The sequence below is a fragment of the Erpetoichthys calabaricus genome, chromosome 10 (assembly GCF_900747795.2).
Source record: "Erpetoichthys calabaricus chromosome 10, fErpCal1.3, whole genome shotgun sequence".
Taxonomy (NCBI): Eukaryota; Metazoa; Chordata; class Cladistia; order Polypteriformes; family Polypteridae; genus Erpetoichthys; species Erpetoichthys calabaricus.
In genome coordinates, this window is record NC_041403.2 from 22,248,706 (window position 1) to 22,276,458 (window position 27,753).

The following is a 27,753-nucleotide window of genomic DNA, read 5'->3' on the forward strand; positions in this document are numbered from 1 at the left end:
CTCTTATGCTGCCTGTGCTCCATCTATAAAAAGATATCGATAATGTCAAGACAAGTGACTCTGGCCCACCCAAAAATTATCGACCTACAAACCATTTCAGGTCAGAAATAAACTGGCAATGCTCAAGACCTAAAAATAAACATGTGGACTTCTGACAGGTCAGTTAGACAATTTAGAAATCACACAAGAATGCTGAGCTGGACAGTTGAGTAAAACTCTTAACAGTTGACCTAAACAACCCACAGGGATCAACTCCTGTTCTATGGGCTGCAGCTTCAGTGACCTCCTGAACTTACATGTGTCATAACTGAAGCGCTCTGCTCTGAAAATGTTCATCAAGTCATAAATAAGTGTGATTTCAAAGTAGTTCAATAAAAGCATGAGACCTTTGGCTAATAGTAATTGACATTAGGATAAAAAATAAGGGAATGAAATCAAAAAGATCATCATACAAGGAAAGGTACTGGATATGTTTGAGATGTGTTAAGACAGATAATAAGAAAGGGGAAGTACAGAAGATAAGAACGGAATATTCTCTTAAGGCTAAATGTTTATTTTTTTAATGAGGTTTGACAGGGTTCACCAGAAACAGTTGCAAAGTTTTAAGTCAGTGGAAAAGAAGAGCAGAGTCTCTGCACCTCTGGTAAGACTTTGCTGTTGTCACTATGACTTTAAACCTAACTGTATTATAGAAGGGTATATGTGAAATATGAAATAAGTTAGACTATTGCATGTTCCCCTCCCTTCTTGCTGCGAGAGTATAGAGGCCCCTTATAAGAGCTACTCGGTTTCTGTAGTGATTGCTGTGTCCACACATTTGGTAAAACATCAGGGGGTTTTTGGACTCCGCCATTGCTCTGCTTTGTCTTCTATCCTGATTGTGACTGACAGGATATGAAGGGTGGAGGGGGTGTTCAGGGCTCAATAACTACACCCATGATCCCCAGAGCAGAACCCGCAGATGACTCCTGGAAGGTGGTGTCTTACACAGAGGACAGAACTCCTGGGTGAATTCAGCCATTGTTGTGTACTCAGGTTCTCCTTATTCATTTCTTTTTACATTAAATGAGGTCACCCGGTTGGTGACATGACACTCATTTTGGAGACTGTAGTCCATCCTATAGTTAAAAAGTGTAGATAGAGGTATAACAATTGTTAAATAATAGTTAAAATATATAAATAATAGATGACCACTTTTACCATGGGAGGCACTGGGGCGCAGTGGGTAGCACTGCTGCCTCTCAGTAAGGAGACCTGGGTTCGCTTCTCGAGTCCTCCCTGCGTGGAGTTTGCATGTTCTCCCCGTGTCTGCGTGGGTTTCCTCCCACAGTCCAAAGACATGCAGGTTAGGTGCATTGGCGATCCTAAATTGTCCTTGGTGTATGTGTGCCCTGTGGTGGGCTGGCGCCCTGCCTAGGGTTTGTTTCCTGCCTTGCGCCCTACATTGGCTGGGATTGGCTCCCGCAGACCCCCGTGAGCCTGTAGTTAGGATATAGCGGGTTGGATGATGGATAGATGGATAGTTTTACCATTTTGAGGAAATGTTTGACAAAATAACCATTAGTTATTTTTATCGCCTGATAAAGGCTCCAGTGTCACATATGACTGAATTTGTTTAAACAGATTTGATACTTTATATTTTAATAATGAATATTTAAACCAAAAATAGCCTACATTCAAAAACACATATACTACATTAAATACACAGTAAAATGGATCAGTTTCAAAAGGCAACATTAACATTTTGACAATATTAAGGATAACAGTAAGAAGACTTGAGACATCTTGACATTGTGATCTTGTAAGACATAAACATAACCTTCTCAAATCACCTAATCCAGTTCAAATTTACGAAGGGCCAAAGCCTATCCCAGCAACACCTGGTGCAGGACAGGAACAGAACCTGGATGGGGCACTGCAAGGCTCATTCACACACTTACAGTGATCACACACTAAATAAATAGAGGCCCTGTTTTTATAGCCGCAGAGTCCTATAGGAAAGGGAGGCCTCTTTAATTTCCACGTTCATACTAAATTTGTTACCAGACATCATTTGTTCTTGCTGATTAAGAAACACTTACTTCTGAAGTTTCTCAGGCTTTTTCTCTGGCTTTTCTGGATAGGGAATGATAAGGTCGATGGCATTTTCAGGTTTTTGCAGGAGTGTTCCTAGTTTGATCTTGATCTCTTTAGCCCTGGAAGCAAGCAAAAAAAAGTATAGAAAGTTAAAAATTTGCAGTGAAAAAGGTCTGTGAACATTTACTCACTGTGGGGCACAGCACAGACGACAAATATATGACATAATATATTGTCAAGTCATGACATTTTCTAACTTGCCTAGTCCAGACCATTGGGGGGGGGGGGGGGTAATAATATAATATAATATAATACAATAATCATTATAGTATAATTTTAATGTTAATTAATAATATATATAATTTGATCGTGCAAAATGGCATACTTCAATCCAACAAGCTTAAGTGTCTGTGTGTCAGTCTGGTTGCTGTGTGTCTATCATTCCAACAGATGGAGCATCACAAACTTTAACACTGCTTTTATGAATCCCATACTAAATACCATATAACTGAGACATATGCATTGCATTTCTCATTCCAAGAGATGGCTCATCACAAACATCTGTAGTAATGCAATTATTTCTACAAATGGTTATTATTGTGCATCTGTTGGAATGACAAATGCAATGCATTTTAGTACTGCATGCATTGCAAAATACATTTCAATAAATAGTGCACTGCAAAAGTTAATGCCGAGGTCTACGTTGATTATTCAGATTTCTTTTAATATAATATAATATAATATAATATAATATAATATAATATAATATAATACTGTATCTGCGGTGGGTTGGCACCCTGCCCAGGATTGGTTCCTGCCTTGTGCCCTGTGTTGGCTGGGATTGGCTCCAGCAGACCCCCCGTGACCCTGTGTTCGGATTCAGCGGGTTGGAAAATGGATGGATGGATAATATAATATAATATAATATAATATAATATAATATAATATAATATAATATAATATAATAATATGAACAAATTTCTGTCTTTTCAACAGTTGTGGTAATGGGTATAAGGAAGGAAAGAAGAATCCATAAATGGGTTTTAATTAAGGATCAGGAGATGTGTAAGTTAGAAAGCCAAGAAGAAGTTGATCCCAGTAAATGAAAATATGATCAATTAAACAAAAATAAGAGTCAGAAGTCACAAAACTAGCTGTGTTACCCATCTCAGGCAGGTTAAAATTTAAGTAATTAACGTAGACATTAGTGTTAACATTTGCAGTGCACCATGCAATTCATTTGTCTTTGCTGTATGCCATTTGGTATGAGATTCATAAAAGCTGTGTTAATGTTTATGATGCACCATCTGTTGGAATGATAAATACAATTCATATGTCTCTGTTGTACGCCACTTGGTATGGGATTCGTAAAAGCAGTGTTAATGTTTATGAAGCTCTATCTGTTGGAATAACAAATACAATTCATATGTCTCTATTGTGTGCCATTTGGTATGGGATTCGTAAAAGTAGTGTTAATGTTTGTGATGTGGCATCTGTTGGAATGACAAATGGAATGCATTTTATTACTAAAACAGTTTGTGATGCACCATCTTTTGGAATAACAGAGACACAGCAGCCGGATGGAGACAACGACAGACACACAGACAATTATCCATTTATTAAGGCGGAGGAGAGATGATCACGGTGATGGATATTTTCTGGTTTGGGGTTGCTATGCTGCTTCAGGGCCTGGGCAGCTTGTAGCCATTGAGTCAACTATGAATTCTGCATCATATCAAAGTGTGCTTGGGGAGAATGTGAGGCCTTCTGTCCAAAAGTTGAAGCTCAATTGGAAATGGATGTTTCAACATAATAATAATCTTAAGCACACTAGCAACTCCACCAAGGAATTGCTCAAGAAGGAGGAATGGAGGGTTATGGACTGGCATTGAAATATGGTAGGGGGCATTTGAAATGGACAGGACCTGCTAGAAGACTCACAAACATCTTGCAATTGTGGAATTTTTCATGGAAGAGTGATCACAGACTTAAACTGAGTCAACGGCAGAGACAGTTGGGCAATTATGCAAAACACCTACAAGAAGTAATTTTTGCTAATGAAGGCAGCAGGATGGATTTACTTTTTTCCCAGTTGACCATTACATCCATTGGTATTGTTGTTGAATAAATGATTTAAAGAGCAAATTAACCTTGCATTTTCATTCAAGTATATCACCTTTACCAGTAGCCAGTTTGCATAAAGAACTAATTCTTGCCTTTTCAGGTATGTTGAAGAAGTCCCCAGTTTCCACTGGGTGTACTTACTTTTTCACATGACTAGATAATGGGTCATCCACAACTGGCCATAAATATGTGAATGAAAGTAAGTTAATGACTAATTAACTAAGTCTCCCTAGCGCATCTCATGGAAATCACATTAACTAAAAAAGTTACAAAATAAACAGACATCCATCCATTCATCCAATGCTGAAGTTACATAATGAAGTTCAGGGTGACAAGAGTCACATCAATCACAGCAGTGCTGAAACTGACTCCGTGCTGGACATGACGTTCGGTGTTATTGGGACAATTTTGAGTCTACAATTGAGCTCACCTGAAAGTATTTGAGAGGATAAAAGCACACAGACACTGGGAGAACATGAAGATTCCACAGGAAGCAGAGGGTGATGGCACAAGGAACCTTATCAGAACTGGCTGATGTTAAGAGTGGTGTTCAGCAGGGGTCAGTGAGGGGCAGCTTTTATTTTTAATATAAACTGCTCAAAAAATTAAAGGAACACTTTGAAAACACATCAGATCTCAATGGGAAAAAATCCTGCTGGCCATCTCTACTCATATCGACCGATGCGGAGAAGTGTTAGGAACAAAAGGATGGCACACTCGTTTGATGGAAATGAAAATCATCAACCTACAGAGGGCGGAATTCAAAGACACCCCGAAAATTAAAGTGAAAAAATGATGCAGCAGGCAGGCTCATCCATTTTGCCAAAATTACATTGCAGCAACTCCAAATCGTACTCAGTAGTTTGTATGGCCACCATGTGCTTGTATGCATGCCTGATAACGTCCTAATGAGATGACAGATGGTGTCCTGGAGGATCTCTACCCAGATCTGGAACAGGGCATCACTGAGCACCTGGACAGTCTGAGGTTCAACCTGGTGGTGTCGGATGGACCGAAACATAATTTCCCACCCAGAGGTGCTCTATTGGATTGAGATCAGGCGAGTGAGCGTGGGGACCTGGCAATGGTATCAATTCCTTCATCCTCCAGGAACTGCCTGCATACTCTCGCCACATGATGCCGGGCATTGTTGTGCACCAGGAGGAACCCAGGACCTACTGCACCAGCATAGGGTCTGACAATGGGTCCAAGGATTTCATCCCAATACCTAATGTCAGTCAAGGTGCCGTTGTCTAGCCTGTAGAGGTCTTTGCGTCCCTCCATGGATATGCCTCCCCAAACCATCACTGACCCACCACCAAACCGGTCATGCTGGACGATGATACAGGCAGTATAACGTTCTCCACGGCTTCTCCAGACCCTTTCACGTCTGTCACATATGCTCAGGGTGAACCTGCCATCATCTGTGAAAATGATTTGGATAGGACTATAAGTAACAAGCTGGTTAAGTTTGCAGATGATACTAAGGTAGGTGGATTGAGAGCATAACCTCGAATCCTTTGAAGTACTTTCACAGCAGAGAGGCTTGGGCAGATTTATGGAAGATTGTTATGTCCTACCAAAGGCCTTGGGGTATATAATCAGGCCTCACACAAGTGAGAGAGAGAAGGAGACAAAACACAAAAAAAGAACTAAACCAGCTTAAAAAAAAGTCAAAAGGAAAATCTCACAAGATATGGAGACAGTTACACACAAAACAGAAGTAAGGCAGGGGGACAACACTAACTTAACTATCTCTCTATTATATAAAAAAATCCTGAGATGAGACAAGATGAGACTTTTCATCCTGCGACGAGATGTGACTTTTTAGCCTGGGACGAGACATGATCTTTTGAAGAGAGACACTTTCACATCCCGTGAGATGAGACTTTGTGCCAAGAGATTTAACAACACCCGGGCCAGAAATAAAAGACAAAGAGTAGATGACGAAGTAGAACATCTTAATACATAATTCGCCAGTCTCCTCACTCACTCACTCACTCACTCACTCACTCACTCACTCACTCACTCACTCACTCACTCACTCACTCACTCACTCACTCACTCACTCACTCACTCACTCACTCACTCACTCACTCACTCATGTCTGTCCGAAGCCGAATGCGCAGTCGCCTTCTGTGCACGTCGCCTTCTGCGCATGTCCGAAGCTGAATGTGCAGTCGCCTTCTGCGCAGCTGCCCGAAAAACCTTATGACACCAACATCGCGGCAGGCGGCGGATTTACGGCCGCGAAAAATTCAAAGAAAAAGGCGACTTCGATTAAAGCTCTAGAGGCCTGAAAGGAGATTTCGACTACAGCTCGAGGCCTAATTACGCATTCATTCAATACACCTTTATCAGGTTTGTGGTGCAGAATGCGCAGTCGCCTTTTGCGCACGTCGCCTTCTGAGCATGTCTGAAGCCGAATGCGCAGTCGCCTTCTGCGCAGCTGCCCGAAAAACCTTACGAGACTGACATCGCGGCAGGCGGCGGATTTACGGCCGTGAAAATTCAAAGAGAAAGGCGACTTCGATTAAAGCTCTAGAGGCCTGAAAGGCGATTTTGACTACAGCTCGAGGCCTGATTACACATTCATTCAATACACCTATATCAGGTTTGTGGTGCTTATACTTATTATATACAGTATTATACTATTCCACTCGTGCCCGTTTCATCTTACGTTGTCGAAACGGGCTCTTTGTCTAGTTGTAAAGAATTCAAAAACGTTGGTGCGATACACATGCAGAGCAGGTTAGAGATAATGAAAGTAATAAAATTCGAAAGTCTCCAAAAAATGATAGTAAAGATCGCATTAGCGCAAACAACCGGAAATTATTACTTGATGAACTAACGCAACAGCGCAAAGAAATCGAATATATTGTTGGGAATTAAATTTAAGTCGGAGACTTGCAGATCGTCTAATTCGAGTTGCCATCAGGGTAAAGTAGTGTTTCTTCTAAGTGAATTAAAAGATTTGTTGTTTGGTGAAAGTGAAATCCACATACATGAGCGGCAGAGACGCGAAGTGGCCTGGGGGGTTGGCCTCAACGGTGACCTTACAACAGTTACATTTCTTTTAACAAGCAAAAAGTGAAAAAGAAAGCAAAAGCCAGAACAATCAAGCACTAACTCTTGTTTTTGTCACATGGGCTGGTCGGGCATCCCTGCCAGAAGAGGGAACAGACCTGGAAGGAAGGACCGGAAAGGATGGACAGACAGCCTATTAAAAAGAAAAGATATCGGTGGGGGTTTTTAATGCCCCCAGTATGCTAGATGGCAGCATCCCTGGTTATCAGCATCCCGTGGGAATTCAGCAGGGCATGCCGGGAAATGTAGTCTGGCAGGGCAACCCTGCTGGGGTCACAGGGTACCGCAAGAGGGCGCTGCAGGGAGACAAGCTCCCTACTGGGATAAACTTCCTTGTGACCCAGAAGTACTTTGATCGGGTGATCGCCCTGGCACCAGAAGTACTCCCGGGTCAGTAATAAAAGGGACCGTGCTCCCTTATCCAGGCGAGTCGGAGCTGGGAGGCAGTGAGGCAACACTTGAATGGAGGAGGGCAGTGCAGTGGTGAGAGAAATTAGAGTAAGGAGAGAAAAAAAATCTGTGTTTTGTGCTTTTTTGTAACTTATAAAGGAGTGTGGTGTAATAAACCAACCTTTATTTTAACCCGGGACTGTGCTTGTATGTTCGTGCTGGGGTTTGGGCTTACTGACACCCGGGTTTCTGTCACACTCTCCATGCTTTGCTCTGTGAAGCCCAAATCCTTCTTCTCTCACACTCTCCCTCCCCCTTAAAATCCAAACAAGATTCTTCTTCTTCTTTTTTTTTTTATAACTTACACCCCACCCACAAACCCAGATGATTTAACTCTTTCAGGGCAGATGTCGACTTTTGTCAAAAAGAGGGGTTGACTGTGGTAATCAACTGGAAACAGTAACGAACTCTCTTTTTGGACTCTTTTTGCTAGAAGGAAAAGTTAGCTTTGTTGGTTCGACTGAGGTTCACATTACTTGCGTGAGTAGCAAGGAGCAAACAATGGCAAAAATGGCATCGATATCTGGCAAGGGATCAAAGCAAATGCGTAAAAGAAAATACTCCGTTGAGGATATTATTGCTGAATTGGACTCTGACTTTGTAGGACTCCAATTACAAGTGATCGTTGTGGAAAGTGGCATTCGGGGGCCTCATGTATAAATGGTGGGTACGCACAGAAATGTTGCGCACAAACATTTCCACGCTCAAATTGCGATGTATAAAACCTAAACTTGGTGTAAAGCCACGCACTTTTCCACGGTACCTCATGCCCTGGCATACGCAATTTCTCCTCTCGGTTTTGCAGACTGGCGGCACCCAGCATCAAAGCAGTGCTACTGTTCCTGTGTGGTCACCCTTTCTTTCTTAGACCATATTGTTTATTAGTGTAATGCATCTGATTATAATTAATCTGCAGCAATATAATGGTCCAGGGAATAGCCATAGTATTCCAAATACCATAACTGCTTTAGCGTTGTTACTCTCAATGCATCTTCTTCTTCTTTCAGCTGTTCCCGTTAAGGGTTGCCACAGCAGATCATCTTTTTCCATATTACTCTCACTGCACCACTCGGAGTATTTATATCACTGTATCTGAGTGGGGAATCACAGCAGCAGCTGATCGGAAAGAGAATTATCGGTATACAGTAATCCCTCCTCCATCGCGGGGGTTGCGTTCCAGAGCCACCCGCGAAATAGGAAAATCCGCGAAGTAGAAACCATATGTTTATATGGTTATTTTTAGAATGTCATGCTTGGGTCACAGATTTGCGCAGAAACTCAGGAGGTTGTAGAGAGACAGGAACGTTATTCAAACACTGCAAACAAACATTTGTCTCTTTTTCAAAAGTTTAAACTGTGCTCCATGACAAGACAGAGATGACAGTTCTGTCTCACAATTAAAAGAATGCAAACATATCTTCCTTTTCAAAGGAGTGCAAAGCAAGCAGTCAAAAAAAATCAATAGGGCTTTTAAGTATGCGAAGCACCGCCGGTACAAAGCTGTTGAAGGCGGCAGCTCACACCCCCTCTGTCAGGAGCAGGAAGAGACAGAGAGAGAGCCACAGAAAAACAAAGTCAAAAATCAATACGTGCCCTTTGAGCTTTTAAGTATGCAAAGCACTGTGCAGCATGTCCTTCAGGAAGCAGCTGCACACAGCCCCCCTGCTCACACCCCCCTACGTCAGCGCAAGAGAGAGAGAGAGAGAGAGAGAGAGAGAGAAAGTATGTTGGGTAGTTTCTCAGCCATCTGCCAATAGCGTCCCTTGTATGAAATCAACTGGGCAAACCAACTGAGGAAGCATGTACCAGAAATTAAAAGACCCATTGTCCGCAGAAATCCGCGAAGCAGCGAAAAATCCGCGATATATATTTAAATATGCTTACATAGAAAATCCGCGATGGAGTGAAGCCGCGAAAGGCGAAGCGCGATATAGCGAGGGATCACTGTACAGCATGAAGCAGATGCTGAATCAGCCACGGCAAAACGTTTCCGAGACTTCCCTGTACGGACTTCGCGGTTTAGAAAAAGTTTCATCCCAAGAACTGTAAACGCACTAAATCAGTCCATCAAGTGCTCCTTGTAGAACTGTTTGGACTTATAAGTACAATCACCTCACTGTAAACTTGGGATACAGTTATAATATTGTACAACCTGCGCCACTTTATAAAGCACGTATTTACATATGATGACGATATCATTTTTAAGATGAAATGCAGCAAAATATGTTGATTATATTATACAGATAAAACTTTAACTTCATTTAAATAATCTGTATTGTTAATAATTAAACATGTGAGGACATGGTGCCGCAGCGCTAGCTAGTTCATGGATTGAAATTCTTCTGTTTTCCTCTGTGCTTTTCCCATTGTCTTTTCACAGAAGGCTGAGCTTAAGGGCTATTTATATTGATTTGCATATTCAAAGAGGCATAATTCTGGGAGGAGTTTGGGCGGGACAGAAGGCGCATGAACGTGTGTTACTTTTCACGCTGATCTGAATTTATGTAGCGGAAGAACGTGGAAGTTTGCGTTCGTACAGATTCCTGCATCTGGATTTTTCTGTGCGTACGCACATTCCTGCTTTTGTGCTTACACCGTGTTATAGTGTGAGTTCTACGCACGGCGTTATGCATGAGGCCCCAGGTGATTATGAAGAAGTAGCCAATGAGGCAACAGCATTGGGAGCTTAAAGCAATAAGCACAGGAACCCCCAAAAATAAAAATAAATTTATTTATTTATTTATGTCAATATATAAAAAAATAATGATAATAAAAATAAAATGTAATTAATTAATTAAATTATTTATTTCTCCCTACCTACATATGTGTAGTTGTGGCATTATTAATATTTTTAAGTTCACTCACCTCATTTGACAGTAGAGTGCCTGGGTTGTTCCCTTTGTACATAAATAATAAACATAAAAATTCTTTGCACTTATATAGCGCTTTTCTCACTACTCAAAGTGCTTAGCAATTGCAGGTTAAGGGCCTTGCTCAAGGGCCCAACAGAGCAGAGTCCCTATTGGTATTTACAGGATTCAAACCGGCAACCTTCCGATTGCCAGTGTAGATCCCTAGCCTCAGAGCCACCACTCTGCCTGTAAAAGAAACAAATAGTGAACTACTTACCTATCAGTCATTTCAATTGGCATCAGTTAATTGCCTTTATAGAATCCAGTGTCACATCACAGGTTCATGTAGCTGATGCGCCCAAGGACATCATTTACTTGGGAGGACCACCACTTAAAATGACAAGAGGTACAAACCTGATTGTAATGCACTGCGACCACGACCGCTGTTGCCGCCCCTGCCCCGCAAAGACAGCATGGCAGCCAGCCTGCTACTCGCTCCTGATGAACTGGCGGCCACAGAACGCAGCAAAAGATGTTTTATGTTGATTTCTAAGTGAAAACATTGCTTTGTGTGCCTTTCAGAAAAGTGGCCTATTTGGAAAAAATGTTCAGCCCTCAAAGCAGTTCAATAGGTGAATAATTAGGGCAGGACCCAGTTAAGCCATCCGCACCAAATTAAGGAAAACAAGCTTAGTTTACCAAATAGATCTAAAGTAGGTCATAACAAAGATGACACTTAAAAGCAGTAAATATAAAGCATCAGGACTGGGTTCTACTTGATGCTCAGAATGCTTACGGACACGCATCACGACTGCCACGCTTTCTTTGACACGTCCTCTGACTACGTCATCATCTTGACCCTTGGAAAATCGACCCCAGAATGGGCAGAAGGAGAGTGAGAATGGCAGACAAAAAGCCAAGGGTAACGCACAAGCTGAACTCCAAGGTCGAGGTCCATCAGGGTCTGATCACACTATCTGTTGCCTTTGAAATGACAGTGGGCTCAATGGAAGAAGACCCAGGCGGACTCCACATAAAAAAAGCCAGACTTGAATTTGCTTAAATGCACATTGACAAGCCACAATGCTTCTGGGTGAATGTCCATTGGACAGATGAGACAAAACTGGGGTGTTTTGGCAAGTCACATCAGCTCTGTGACCACAGATGAAAAACATGAAGCTTTCAAAGAAAAGAGCAGCATAGTCAGTCAGTCATTTTCCAACCTGCTATATCCTAACACAGGGTCACGGTGGTCTGCTGGAGCCAATCCTAGCCAACACAGGGCACAAGGCAGGAACCAATCCCGGGCAGGGCGCCAGCCCACCGCAGGACACACACACACTCCCACACACCAAGCACACACTAGGGACAATTTAGGATCACCAATGCACCTAACCTGCATGTCCTACTGTGAAATATGGAGGAGGCTCAGTTATGCTCAGAATGCTTACACATACATATCATCGCTGCCACGTGTTCTTTGACAAGTCCTCTAAGTACGTCATCAGAAAGGAACGTGAGAGGCAGTACCAGCTAAAATTTGGGTGGCATGTGTGTTCAAGTTTTGGTACGTGACATCAGCATCGCTATCTACATCTCCAGTGACACACGTGCCTGTTAGAACAGTTGGCATCAAATCGCCAGCTCTTTAAAAGTGGATGGTGAAACGTGCAAGAAGAAATGGAAGCAAATTCGAGGACAGATACGTCCGTGCTAAGTGGAAAATATCTGAGCGAAGAAGTGGGGATTTGGCCGTTGCAATATAACACAGTGTGATGGCAAGCCGCACTGCAGCTCCAACAGGATCACTGTGCGTCTGTCGATGTGTCTTGAATGGTTCGATGCGGTGAATCAAATCATCAGAGTTAAATGTTGAAATACGAAAGTGTTTATGGTGCTCTTCTTCATCCATTTCTCGCATTCCCTATCATAATGATGCGATGCATTTAAAGGCTTCTCCTACCGTCGCTGTTGCCTTTTGCACTTTCGCAACAGCATCCTGCAATGCCACCTGGTGGACTCCTCCAGATTTACATAAGGTACGTGTGCTTTAGTATAGTAAGTACACTGCTTGCATAGCAGCAGCAGCAGCATCCGTAAGCGTACACGACGTCAAGTATATCCCGGCCTTTACACATAGGAAGTAAAAATGTGACGTCTGAACACACAATGGGAGGACTGAAAATTGAAAGTCCACCTCATGAGAAGGTTATAGGAGTTGATTCAGCCCTATCAACTGCCAGACAGTGTTCAGAAGACAATAAGAAGGCTAACAGAACGTTAGGTTATATAGCACCCTGATGTGTGGAGGTTCTGCTAAAGCTTTATAACTCACTGGTGAGGCCTCATCTGGAGTACTGGGTGCAGTTTTGGTCTTCAGGCTACAAAAAGGACATAGCAGCACTAGAAAAAGTCCAGAGAAGAGCAACTCGGCTGATTCAGGGGCTACATGGGATGAATTATGAGGAAAGATCAAAAGAGATAAGTCTTTACAGTTTAAGCAAAAGAAAATTAAGAGGAGACCAGATTGAAGTGTTTAAAATTATGAAGGGAATTAGTCCTGTGGATCGAGATGGTGACTTCAAGAACATCAAGAACACGGAGACACAGTTGGAAACTTGTTTAGGGTAAATTTCACACAAACATTAGGAAGTTCTTCTTCACACAGAGAACCACAGACACTTGGAATAAGTGACCAAGTAGTGAGGTACACAGTAGGACTTGAGAGACTTTCCAAACTCGACTTGATGTTATTTTGGAAGAATGAAGTGGACAGCACTGGCTAGCTTTGTTGGGCTGAATGGCCTGTTGTCGTCTAGATTGTTCTAGTGTTCTGATGTTCTAGACAGTGACCAGGTATGTGATTTGACCACAGCACTGTGTGAGGCAGCAGCTCTAAGCCGTGTGCCCTCCATGCTCCCCAGGGCACATGCTGATGTGAATAAACCAAAAGCATAACACATTGCCTTTCATCTTTATAATTTTCATCAAACGCAGTTCACATTAATGAAATTAAGGCTCATGTGTGATGGTTGAATGCATGCAGGCAAAAGTCCAAATTAGATGAGGAATATGAATCATAACTGAAGCGCAAGATGAAGACCATTAAAAGGAGTTCCAACAAGCTATAATCTTCAATATCAAGCCTCTTATCAAGTGTATTCATTGGCTTGAAATGGTCAACTCTTTGCTTACACGCACAATGGGCTCGGTTATTAATCTTTTATTTCCTTCTTGCTAGCTGTCTTGGGGGACTGGACTGAAGCCTGGATACACAATAGAGAGACAGTGAAATACATGCAGGAAAAGAACACGGCAAGAATAAGCGAACGGTAGGCTCCGTCCCTTACATTTCAAGTGGATCTGATTGGTAATGGAAGGATGGATCAGTGGATGACCATTAATGGAGCACCACACAGACTGAACGCTTGTGTCATTTTTTGACAATTGGCTAAAGTTCAACAAGTCATTAATGGACAAATATTCCTGGGCTTCAGGGGTGGCTCCAGTGTTAGGCCTGGGTGGGCTTAGGCTTACCTGATTTTCATCACTGGCCTGCCCGGTAGCTTTGTCTTCTTAATGTTTCCTTCCTCAAATGAAAATGAGCCTATACTGCATACATATGTTTTAATACACAGCTCCCTCGACTAAAATATCAATTTGATTATAAACGTAGACAGCAAAATCGCCAATGCTAGCACGATCACTAGAAAACTTCATTTAACTCTTTAAATGTATTTGGAAAGCTTATATATATATGGCATGCATCTGCATAACAAGGTTAAAAAATAAGATTGACTTAAAATATTGAAAATCAGTCAGTGTCCAACCCACTATTTCCTAACAAAGGGGTCTGCTGGAGTCAGTCCCAGCCAACAGAGGGCACAAGGCAAGAACAAACCCCGGGAAGGGCACCAGCCCACCGCAGGGCACCCACACACAGGACACTTTAGGATCGCAAATGCACCTAACCTGCATGTCTTTGGACCATGGGAGGAAACCGGAGCACCCGGAGGGAACCCACGCAGACACTGGGAGAACATGCTAACTCCACGCAGGGAGGACCCAGGAAGCAAACACGGGTCTCCTAACTGCAAGGCAGCAGCGCTACCACTGCGCCACCCTGTTGACAATCACAGCTACTCAAAACGTGATGTGTATAGATTTGTTGGTACCCATGCAAGTCATTGAAAAAGTGCTGTGTGCCTCCTGAAAAGGATGAAATGAAAAGCCATTGACCCCTGTGTTGTGATGTAAGATTTTGCATATAAGTTGATAAATATTTTTTATTTGTAATTTAGGCAAAGCAATGTAATTTAGTGTTACATTAGTGAAAAGCATTTATGTTTACCCCCTTTTACGACTGAGTCTCTTTGAATTTTATGACAGAGGTGGGGGAAGTGCGTGACACAAATGTTTCTCTGCTAGAGTTTTTCAACCCCCCCAAGAAAGCCAGGTTGCCTAACTGCTAAGCTGTACTTTAACATATGGTTTGGGTGCAGGTGTTAAGATGTTCTGTTTCCTCATTGGTCTGAGGTATGGCTGTTTGGAATTGGCTTGTCTCAGAGGCCTTTAAGTACTATGATGTCCTATTGGCTCTAGGGGTTGGACAGAGAATCTATAAATCTGCTTGCTCAACCACATTCTCTCTCTCTCTTACCAAACTGATGAAGACCATCACACCATGAACTGAAGAACACAACACAATGGAGAGCACAACTCGGCAGCCATATTGAGGCAGGCAATGCAGCCTGTTCTGAAGAAAGCTGAATGATGCTTTAACTAGAGACATTTTTAACCCTTTAACTGCCAACTCCCTAAATATTCCCCACGCCAGGCGAAATCTGAACAATTTTCGTTTTTTTACTTTTTTACATTTTTTTTACATTTTTTACATTTATTCAAGCAGTATTGACCACTAAATGTTGTGCAAGTTGCCAGTGTATACACGAAATCTATAAATGTAACCTGAATTCTCAGCTAAGCAAAACATCTTGATACCAAACCGTGCCCTTTTCAATGGTAGATACTGTCGAAACTGTAAGCGGCCCTTCCACGACAATAAACTTTCATCAACTGCAACTGACGGTCCTGGCATGTAGGGCAACTGAAATGCTTCAAATAAATGGTCAATCAAAGGACGTAGCTTGAACAAGTGGTTGCGGTTTGGATCTTTCTTATCTGGCTCGTTTCTGTTGTCATTCAAATGAAAGAATTTCAGCAGCAAAGAGAATCGGTTACGTGTCATGACAGCTGCAAAAATAGGTGTTGCATACATAGGATCTGTAGACCAGTACATCTCAATATCTGGTTTTCTGATTATTCCCATCAACATCAAAATCCCAATGAATTTTTTCATTTCGTTTTCATCAGTGTCAAACCAAGCACGAACACGGGAATGTGGAGGTAAATTGGGATTTTTCTCAATAAACTGTGCTGCATACAGATTTGTCTGATGAACAAAATGTCTGATCAAATCAGGTGACACAAACAGCTCATAAAACTGCTCAGCAGTGTAATTGTTTACATCAACAATAAAGCCACACGTTCCCTCAAACGAATGCAGAAAAGGTAGTTCACCACGGGCAGCAGCCCAGCTGAGATGCTGGGGATACACCCACTCAGCGCCGTCATCCGATGCGTCTTCATTCACAGTATCATGCAGCGCACGTTGCTGCTCATCACTGTCGCTAAAATCTTCTTCAGAACTGCTACAATCATGATCAGAACTGTCCAAAATCGCCTGCAAAGCCTCACTTGAAGTCAGTTTACATTTCGCCATATTCACAGCTGTCACTTCCGAATCACGTCACATGACCGGCCAAAACAACCACAGAGTTGTCGAAATACAACGTAGTAATAATACCCACGCCAAACCGTCAGTTATACTACTTGCCAGGCATTCATATAACCACAGGCAAATGTGCCGGATAATTCCGGCAGTATGGCGTTAGCAATAAAACAACGGTGCCGGATATATCCGGCAGAGGGCGGTTAAGGGGTTAAGTAACTATCAAGTCTGTGTGCCGCCTGAAACTACACATCACCATTTAATCAGGTTGTATGGTTGCCAATATTCAAATGTACTTGGCATATTGTTATTATTTATGAATATTATCAATAATACATTGTTTAAGTTGTAACTTAACTTCTGCTTGTCTTTTACTACACCTAATTGCCTGAGGTTATAGATGTAGGAGGAAAGGTGGGGATAAGTTATATACTATAATACCTTATAAACAGTGGCAAGTCTGTGATATCTGAGGCATTCTGACAAAGGCTACATATTAATAATACAAAAGGGGAAAGTAGAGCAATACATTACTCTACCAAGACAAAACACTCCGTGTTACCTGTATCGAGTAAAACAAAGCAAGTGTGGCAAGAGATGAATTGTTGCTTGTTCTACAAAGAGATTCTGAAAATGCCTGGACAAATTTGTAGGTACCCCAAGAACAGATCCTAAATAACTAGATTCAAGTGAATTTTCAAACTTGCTGTTTTCTTGAGTTTGTATCACAGAAGTCTCCAATCGTGCTGTCTGGTGTCTTCATTTGTCCCATACTGGACATGGACCAGAGAAAGCACAGGAGAAAGTTGAGATCAGAAAGGAAATGATAGACAAGCACATGAAAGGTGCAGGCTAGAAGACCATCTCTAAGCAGCTTGATGATCCTGTGACAATGGCTGCAAATATTATGAAGACGTTTAAGGTCCATGGCACCGTAGCCAACCTCAACTTTCGGAAAATTGACCCCAGAATGGGCAGAAGGAGAGTGAGAATGGCAAACAAAAAGCCAAGGGCAACGTCCAAAGAGATACAAGCTGAACTCCAAGGTCAAGGTCCATCAAATTGTGTACCATCTGTTGCCTTTGGGCTCAATGGAAGAAGACCCAGGCAGACTCCATATAAAAAAGCCAGACTTGAATTTGCTGAAATGCACATTGACGAGCCACAATGTGTCTGGGAGAAAGTACTTTGGACAGATGAGACATAACTGGAGCTTTTTGGCAAGTCAAATCAGCTTTGTGTCCACAGATGAAAAAAAATAAAGGTTTCGAAGAAAAGAGCACCATAGCTACTTTGAAACATGGAGGAGGCTCTCTTAAGTCTGTGCAGGGAACAACAAAATCTCAAGATATTCTCGAGCAAAATGTAATGCCCAGTGTCAGAAAGCTCTGTCTCAGTCACAAGTCATGGACCCTCCAACAAGATAATGAGCCAAAACACACAGCTGAAAGCACCCAAGAATGGCTAAGAACAAAACATTGGACTATTCTGAAGTGGCCTACCATGAGTCCTGATTTGAATCCTAACAAACATCTGTGGAAAGAACTGAAACATGTCATCTAGAGAAGACCCCTTCAAACCTGACTCACTTGGAGCTTTTTGCACAGCACAAGTGGGCCAAACTACCTGTGGACAGGCGCAGAAGTCTCATTGAGAGCTTCAGAAATTGCTTGTTGGCAATGATTGTCTCTAAAGGATGTGCAACACAATATTAGGTTAAGGAAAGTTCGACTTTTGTTAAATATTGAATAAACAACGGTGGAAGCCAATTATTTTTGTCAGTTTCAAGGTATTTCACAGATAATTTAGGGTTCATGTTTGTAACTTAAGAAGAAGATAGACAAAAGCCGCGTTCAAAGCCAATGCTTCAAAAGTTATTGTAGCGGTCCTGTTGAACTCCAATGAAATGAATTTGTATAATTCACTGAAAATGAACCTACATACTGTATTAGTCCATTCATATACACTCACTGGCCACTTTATTAAGTACACCTTGCTAGTACCGGGTTGGACCCCCTTTTACCTTCAGAACTTCCATAATTCTTCATGGCATAGATTCATTAAAGTGCTGGAAACATTCTTCAGATATTCTGGTCAATATTGACATGATAGCATCACACAGTTGCTGCAGATTTGTCAGCTGCTCATCCATGATGTGAATCTCCTGTTCCAGCACATCCCAAAGGTGCTCTATTGGATTGAGATCTGGTGACTGTGGAGGCCATTTGAGTCCAGTGAACTCATTGTCGTGTTCAAGAAGCCAGTTTGAGATGATCTGAGCTTTGTGACATGGCGTGTTATCCTGCTCGGAAAGAGCCATCAGAAGATTGGGACAATGTGGTCATAAAGGGATGGACATGGCCAGCAACAATACTCAGGTAGGCTGTGACATTTAAACGATGCACACTTGGGGCCCAAAGTGTGCCAAGAAAATATCCCCCACACCATTACACCACCACCATCAGCCTGAACTGTTGATTCAAGGCAGGATGGATCCATGCTTTCATGTTGTTGATATCAAATTCTGACCCTGCCATCCGAATATTGTAGCAGAAATCGAGACTCATCAGACCAGGCAACATTTTTTCCAATCTTCTGTTGTCCAGTTTTGATGAGCCTGTGTGAATTGTAGCCTCAGTTGCCTGTTCTTAGCTGACAGGAGTGTCACCAGGTGTGGTCTCCTGCTGCTGTAGCCCATCTGCTTCAAGGTTTGACATGTTGTGTGTTCAGAGATGCTCTTCTGCACACCTCAGTTGTAACGAGTGCTTATTGGAGTTACTGTTGCCTTTCTATCAGCTGGTACCAGTCTGGCCATTCTCCTCTGATGTCTGCCATCAACAAGGCATTTTCGCCCAGAGAACTGCCGCTCACTGATATTTTCCTTTTTCAGACCATTGTCTGTAAACCCTAGAGATGGTTGTGCATGAAAATCACAGCAGATCAGCAGTTTCTGAAATTCTCAGAGCATCCCATCTGGCACCAACAGCCATGCCATGCTTCAAAGTCACATAAGTCATCTTGCTTCCTCATTCTGATGCTCAGTTTGAACTTCAGCAGGTCGTCCTGACAAGGTCTACAGGCCCGAAATGCATTGAGTTGCTGCCATGTGATTGGCCAATTAGATATTGGTGTTAACAAGCAGTTGAACCTAATACTGTAAAATGGCCAGTGAGTGTATTTTTCTATCCATCTATTTTCTGAACCATTCAGGGGACCTGCAGCTTATGTCATTGTCAGACATTGTGAAACATCTAATCTTGGATGCCATCATTTACACCGGGGATTATTTAAAATCCCCCATCAGACTGACATGCATGTCTTTGAGAAGTGGAAGTGAAAAACGGCGAAACATGGTGATATTCACCCTTATGTACTATTTTATTTTTGGCATTACACAAACATTACAAAGACAAAGCATTTGGGAAGCTCATTGTTCTTCACTTGCTATTACTGAAACAAAAGCCAGCCACATTAACAAATTAGTACTTAAGGATTTGTCATTTCTTTATATTCATCTTCACCCTTAGACAGAGAGGCAAGGGCAGAGGCTACTAAATGCCATCCATTTATAAACTTTCCCTCTGCTGATGGGACAGACGCTGTGTGTGAGTGTTCAATACCACAGGAGGGAAGGAGACTGAAGAGCAGCTGTAAACTTCCAGGCCATTTTGCCCTAACCTTTAGACTCTTGGCTCACCTCTTCCCCTGAACACTTAACTCATTTTTCTTTATTTAAGAAGATGGACAAAGACCGCGTTTGAAGCCAATGCTCTTTTGGCTTTTCTGTTTTCTCTTGTGGGATTTCCTTATATATCTGATTTCAGTAAACAACAAAGGGTCAAAAAGTTCTGTAATTCACATCGATGAATGTGATACACTAATAGTTTAAACATCGATGAATCATACTTTTACTGTACTTACATGAAAAATGTGAAAAGTATAGTGGTGGGAGAAATGAAAGAGCCATTAAGTCCCAGAAGAACTTTTATAGGTCACCAGGCTTGTTTGTTGGGCTAAGTTGTCCCAAATACCTCATGAAGATTATTTTCATTTTTTAAGGCTCTCAGGTTTTTTGCTTTAAGCATGTTGTGGCAGAGTCTGAACGATAAATCATATATCCGTCCACCAAATCAGGCTTACAGTGAAAATCCCAGCAGAAATGAAATGATCTTAAGGCAGGGACTCACTCCGGATGGCTCACCAGAGTACACACAGTACACACAGTATACAGACACACACACATTTTCACCTTCATAATTCAGAATCAATTGTTGAAATCAGCTGGTGAACCCCCAGATGATAAAGGACTTAACTTATAACATACACACACACATATATATATACACATTTTTTTTCTCTTCCTTAGCTCCAAGAGACGCCCATAAGGGTAACTGACCACACCCTTTCCAGCTAGACTGCTATAAAAAGGGAGACAATTCCGAATGTCAGTGTTTCGGTTGTACCCGAATACAAGAGAGGATGGAGCTCCCTAATTTTCACTCACTCACCAAAGCAGCATTGGACTCATCAGGCATTTAGGTGATTTATGTTTACTACTAAACCATTGAGCGCCTGTTTACATTGTTTACTGTGACCCGACTGGCACCACAAATCTTTGCATGGGTAAATGGTCCTTCCTTCAGTCCAATATATATATATATATATATATATATATATATAATATATATATATATATATATATATATATATATATATATATATATATATATATATATATATATTGTGGCACGTGGCTGGGGGTGGTACCCAGCCGGGACGCCCAGGAGGACCAGAGAAGGGCTTGTGCCTCCTCCAGACCACGAGGGGGCAACCGCCCTGGTTGCTTTGGGGGCCACAGGTACAGAGCTTTGAAGCTCAACCCTGTAGGGGCCCGTGGTCACCGCCAGGGGGCGCCTGGAAGCCTTGGCAGCCCTGGACCTCAGCACTTCCGCCACACCCGGAAGTGCTGGGGGGAAGAGAAGCAGGGACACCCGGAGTGCTTCCAGGGATGCAGCCGGCACTTCCGCCACACTGGGGCGTGTCGGTGGAAGATTGCCGGAACACACCTGGAGCACATCCGGGGGGACAATAAAAGGAGCCGCCTCCCTTCATTCAGGGCTGGAGTCGGGTGGAAGAGGACGAGGTCTGGGAGAGGAAAGAGGTGGCCTGAAGAGAGGAAAGGCATTGTGTGTTGGCCTGGACTTGTGGGGTGATTGGTGCTGCGGCACTGGGTTTGCATGTTTTGAATTGTAAATAAACGTGTGTTGGACTTTAAACGATGTCCGTCTGTCTGTGTCCGGGCTGCTTCCCACTATATATATATACAGTGGTGTGAAAAACTATTTGCCCCCTTCCTGATTTCTTATTCTTTTGCATGTTTGTCACACAAAATGTTTCTGATCATCAAACACATTTAACCATTAGTCAAATATAACACAAGTAAACACAAAATGCAGTTTTTAAATGATGGTTTTTATTATTTAGGGAGAAAAAAAATCCAAACCTACATGGCCCTGTGTGAAAAAGTAATTGCCCCCTTGTTAAAAAATAACCTAACTGTGGTGTATCACACCTGAGTTCAATTTCCGTAGCCACCCCCAGGCCTGATTACTGCCACACCTGTTTCAATCAAGAAATCACTTAAATAGGAGCTGCCTGACACAGAGAAGTAGACCAAAAGCACCTCAAAAGCTAGACATCATGCCAAGATCCAAAGAAATTCAGGAACAAATGAGAACAGAAGTAACTGAGATCTATCAGTCTGGTAAAGGTTATAAAGCCATTTCTAAAGCTTTGGGACTCCAGCGAACCACAGTGAGAGCCATTATCCACAAATGGTAAAAACATGGAACAGTGGTGAACCTTCCCAGGAGTGGCCGGCCGACCAAAATTACCCCAAGAGCGCAGAGATGACTCATCCGAGAGGTCACAAAAGACCCCAGGACAACATCTAAAGAACTGCAGGCCTCACTTGCCTCAATTAAGGTCAGTGTTCACGACTCCACCATAAGAAAGAGACTGGGCAAAAACGGCCTGCATGGCAGATTTCCAAGACGCAAACCACTGTTAAGCAAAAAGAACATTAGGGCTTGTCTCAATTTTGCTAAGAAACATCTCAATGATTGCCAAGACTTTTGGGAAAATACCTTGTGGACTGATGAGACAAAAGTTGAACTTTTTGGAAGGCAAATGTCCCGTTACATCTGGCGTAAAAGGAACACAGCATTTCAGAAAAAGAACATCATACCAACAGTAAAATATGGTGGTGGTAGTGTGATGGTCTGGGGTTGTTTTGCTGCTTCAGGACCTGGAAGGCTTGCTGTGATAGATGGAACCATGAATTTACTGTCTACCAAAAAATCCTGAAGGAGAATGTCCAGCCATCTGTTCGTCAACTCAAGCTGAAGCGATCTTGGGTGCTGCAACAGGACAATGACCCAAAACACACCAGCAAATCCACCTCTGAATGGCTGAAGAAAAACAAAATGAAGACTTTGGAGTGGCCTAGTCAAAGTCCTGACCTGAATCCAATTGAGATGCTATGGCATGACCTAAAAAAGGCGGTTCATGCTAGAAAACCCTCAAATAAAGCTGAATTACAACAATTTTGCAAAGATGAGTGGGCCAAAATTCCTCCAGAGCGCTGTAAAAGACTCATTGCAAGTTATCACAAACGCTTGATTGCAGTTATTGCTGCTAAGGGTGGCCCAACCAGTTATTAGGTTCAGGGGGCAATTACTTTTTCACACAGGGCCATGTAGGTTTGGATTTTTTTTTCTCCCTAAATAATAAAAACCACCATTTACAAACTGCATTTTGTGTTTACTTGTGTTATATTTGACTAATGGTTAAATGTGTTTGATGATCAGAAACATTTTGTGTGACAAACATGCAAAAGAATAAGCAATCAGGAAGGGGGCAAATAGTTTTTCACACCACTGTATATATATATATATATATATATAGAGAGAGAGAGAGAGAGAGAGAGAGAGACTATATGGGCGTAGAATCATTGGTCAGGGTCACATATTACACTTGGCTGGAATGTTGGGGGCTTCTGATTAAACTTGTAATCTTGTGGTTTCTTAGGTACGAGACCACACAGCCTGAAGACGCAAACAATCTGGACTTAATCATTATCAGGAAAAGCATCGGGCTACAGGGGCTTACTAACTGTAAAAGTAATCTCTATTACGAGAAGTCGACAGCAAAGACAAATGTAATTTCCAAATAATAACCAGCTCCAGATTTTGTAATGGTAATTAATCATAAAAAATACAAAATTGCTAACAGCTTTCATCGGGTTAAGAAAAACATCCATCCAATCCATCCATTTTCCAACCCGCTGAATCCGAACACAGTGTCATGGGGGTCTGCTGGAGCCAATCCCAGCCAACACAGGGCACAAGGCAGGAACCAGTCCCGGGCAGGGTGCCAACCCACCGCAGTAAGAAAAACATTTAACAACTTAATCATACTTGAACTATATAAATTTATATGTATATTGTAAGTCCAAGGAGGGCAACAGTTTGGTGGTGTTGTGTTCATTTGCTATATTAGGCCTCTCTGTTATTCAGTTTGTTTTATGTTATAAATACTCCTTCTATTTTAGTACATTGGGCACCTTTGTTGTTAATGTAGGGGTTGGAGAAGCCTTGATTGCAGTCTTTATTTTGAAATTATTTATGGATCTTTTGTACATCTATATCTATTTATATACATGTTGTGATATCTTGTTGGGTTAAATAAGAATTGATAATCCTCAATGTGGCTAGGAAAAGACGACAGACGTTTCATGGAAAGATACGGCAAAGTGCTGCATGCTGATAATACAAGCTGGTGAGAATTTCAGTGTACTCTGTACATTTCACAAAAATGATGCCATAATGACCATCTATCTATCTATCTATCTATCTATCTATCTATCTATCTATCTATCTATCTATCTATCTATCTATCTATCTATCTATCTATCTATCTATCTATCTATCTATCTATCTATCTATCTATCTATCTATCTATCTATCTATCTATCTATCTATCTATCTATCTATCTAATCAGTAATAGACAATTCCCTTTTTGTTCAGAAAAATCTATCTGTGTTTTTAATGCCTTTATAAAGAGTTCAGACATAAAAGCTCAATTTTGACATCCAGTTTTGAAATTCTAAGAACTTAAAGATTATAATAACTGTAGTTTCATCCCACACTATGCAGCACAATCCTGCAGAATTTGGACATCTGTTGTGGGAAGTAAGTAGGCAGAGAATGGTGAAATGTGCAAACTCATTCGCCAAATGGGAAATTTTCTAGGCTCAATCTGCTGAGTAATACCACTTTCTTTTATGAGGAATTTAATATTGTTCTTTATCTGTATGCTGCTGCTGGAGTATGTGAATTTCCCCTTGGGATTAATAAAGTATCTATCTATCTATCTATCTATCTATCTATCTATCTATCTATCTATCTATCTATCTATCTATCTATCTATCTATCTATCTATCTATCTATCTATCTATCTATCTATCTATCTATCTATCTATCTAATCAGTAATATACAATTCCCTTTTTGTTCAGAAAAATCTAAGAGACACCTTTTACAGTGAATTGATTGTGAAAATCATTTGAGAAATAGCCAATGAAATCTAAACAATACAACAAATGTGCTGAAAAGGTAGATTGTATTGTGAATTTGTTTCTCTGAAACGTAGCCTCACTGACCAAACAGCACCCTGCCTGAAAGGCATTTGATTAAATGAGTCATCATCAGAGCCTGCTATCTCTATAGTTTTCTAAATGGTGTTATAGCTGGGAAACTGGTTATTTATTACATTGGAATGTAAATTAAATAATTATTAAGTAGGTCAGTTTAGATTAGATGAGGTGGATGGCTGCTCCATCCTGAGCCTTACATTCAGTGTTGCCAAGATAAGCTCCACTCCCCCAGTATAGATAGATAGATCTCACAGGTGGCACAGTGATAGTGCTGCTGCTTTGCAGTAAGGAGGTCGTGGGTTTGCTTCCCGGGTCCTCCCTGTGTGGAGAGTGCTTTGAGTAGTGAGAAAAGCACTATAAAATTGTAAAGCATTATTATAGATAGATAGATAGATAGATAGATAGATAGATAGATAGATAGATAGATAGATAGATAGAACTTTCTTTGTCACCAGGGGGAAATTTTACAGAATCTCTTTCAATAAGTAAATACATATATAGATAATATATAAAATTATATATAATATACAATACTGTATATACTGTAGGAGGCCAGAACAGAGGGGGTTTCATTACCAGGCCAGGAGGCCAGTACGATGACACAAGCTATTGGGCCAGTGGGAAGAGAAGATAAATTTGTACCTGGCTGGAATAGTTTTGGACAGACTGACTGAAGCAGTGAATCTGGAGTTGTTCCATTCCCCATATGCTATTTGTCAGTGGTCCTCATATGGGAATCCAGTCGGGACACCTGAAGGGATACTTGGGCCTTTGAGTCCGGAAGTGCAGCCCTGTCGGGGTCGCTGGCTATCGTTAAAGGGCACTGTTGGGACGGGGGAATCTCCTTTTTTTTCGACGGCCCAGAAGAGCTTCCCGGAAGGCATGGCATAACACTGGAAGCATCCCTGTGTCTGACATAAAACATCAGTTGAGTCGGAGCTGGGAGGATAGAAGGCAACACTCAACTGGAGGAGAAGGAGGAAGAATTGATTTACATAGAGTATTTACTGTGTATTGTGGCTGATAACTTTTGTGAAAATTTTGAAAAGGTGCTTTTTGTGGAATAAATATCCATTATTTTATTCATAAAATGTGTGCTGTGTTACTGTGTCTGTGGTATGAGGCTTTCTGGCACCCCCTTGTGGTTATAATATGCACACACACTGTGGTCTGAACACACCTGAATGGCTAAAAAGAAAGAAAAAATTATGTCTTGGCTGCTAAAGTCCCAGTGTGGTGCTACACAGGAGTATTGCTATTAGTATAAAGGACCCCCGTAGTGTTTCTTGACACACTTCTGTTGATAACTGAAAAGTCCTTAGTGTTAGTGAGTCAGAAAGAAAATGTGCAGCATTATTCATAACAGAATTCATTTTTTTCTTTATGCTCTCCTTCACTACTACATTCTGGGGGTCCCTAGTACATGCCATAACTGAACCTGCCTTTTTATTTAGCTTTATAAATTGGCGGGCCTCTCTTGAAGTGATCTTACCAGCCCAGCACACCACAATGCCGAAAATCACACTGGCCATCACAGAGTTGTAGAAGATGTGAAGGTTGTCACTACCCACATTAAAGGAATGCAGTCTCCTAAGGATAAAGAACCTGCTCTGCCCTTTCTTAAATAGTTATGTTTCCAAGACCAGTCCAACGTGTGATTAATGTGGACCCTGTCATGAATGCGTGTAGGATGATCTTCTCACAGGCTCGATCGAGATATGTGATAACTGTCACTGTTGCTAACATTCTCTTCTCCTTCACTCCCAGCAGCACCGAGAAACCACCCAATGAGGGCACTTAACCCCAGCTGCCTAGAAGGAGGTGTCTTTTGTGACCCGAGTGACCCACCGGCTGAAGACCCTGAACCTTTGCCTCCAGCCAAACACTTTTTGTTTAGTTAAAGCCTGAGGGATGAGAAGTCAAGTTGCCAAGAAGTGTTGTTTTTCTTGGAATTTTCAGTTGGCATCCCGACATTTTTTTTTTTTTGTGACCTGTTATTCCTGCACCCGGCCACAACCTCCAAGTACTTGTAGGGGGGCACCACTCGTACATTCGCTCCTTTACTAGTGACCGGACACAGAGGATCTTTGGTGTGGCAAAAGTCAAAAAGCAGTGCTTTGGTTTTGCTAATGTTAAGTTGCAGGCAATTCTTTCTTTCGATCACAGAGGGCTCTTACTACTGAATGAATAGAGAATTACTGACTGTTCTGCCAAGTGAAAATTGGCAAAGGCGAACAAGGGAATGGACAAGAAATGAAGCTGAGAAAATCATAGTCTGAAATGAGCAGAAGAAGATGAAACTAAAATGAACAAAACCCATAAGCAGTAATAAAAACTCAGGCAATATGTCTGAACTCCGCAAAATGTCATGAATTGCAACTAAATGCACTGACGTCTGTCATAATATCAAGAAACTTGGACACCAGGTAAAAACTGCTGACATGTTAAACATAGTGGCATCCTCCTTATGATGCCATGCGTTGGAGCTTCTGCTTATCAGTTTTTAGCAGTGGAGCACAAAAGCAACACGGCCATGATCATTCCAAAATACAACCAATGATGATGTCCTTGATTAAAAGCAAGATGAAAAATAAAATATCCCAGTGACTGAATGACAAGAAAATTTTCAAGTGGCTGAATATCCCGCGAAATCAATCA

At 41.8% G+C, this 27,753-nt stretch overlaps 1 protein-coding gene across 1 annotated transcript in view; it reads right to left on the reverse strand.

Moving 5' to 3' along the window:
• The window catches only part of LOC114658895 (regulator of G-protein signaling 5-like), a 108,168-nt gene that overhangs the window by 51,025 nt on the left and 29,390 nt on the right, over nt 1–27,753 (reverse strand). Inside the window, exon 2 of the mRNA XM_028811004.2 lies at nt 2,082–2,195. Coding sequence (XP_028666837.1) covers nt 2,082–2,195 — 114 coding nt within the window. The remainder of the gene's footprint in view (nt 1–2,081; nt 2,196–27,753) is intronic.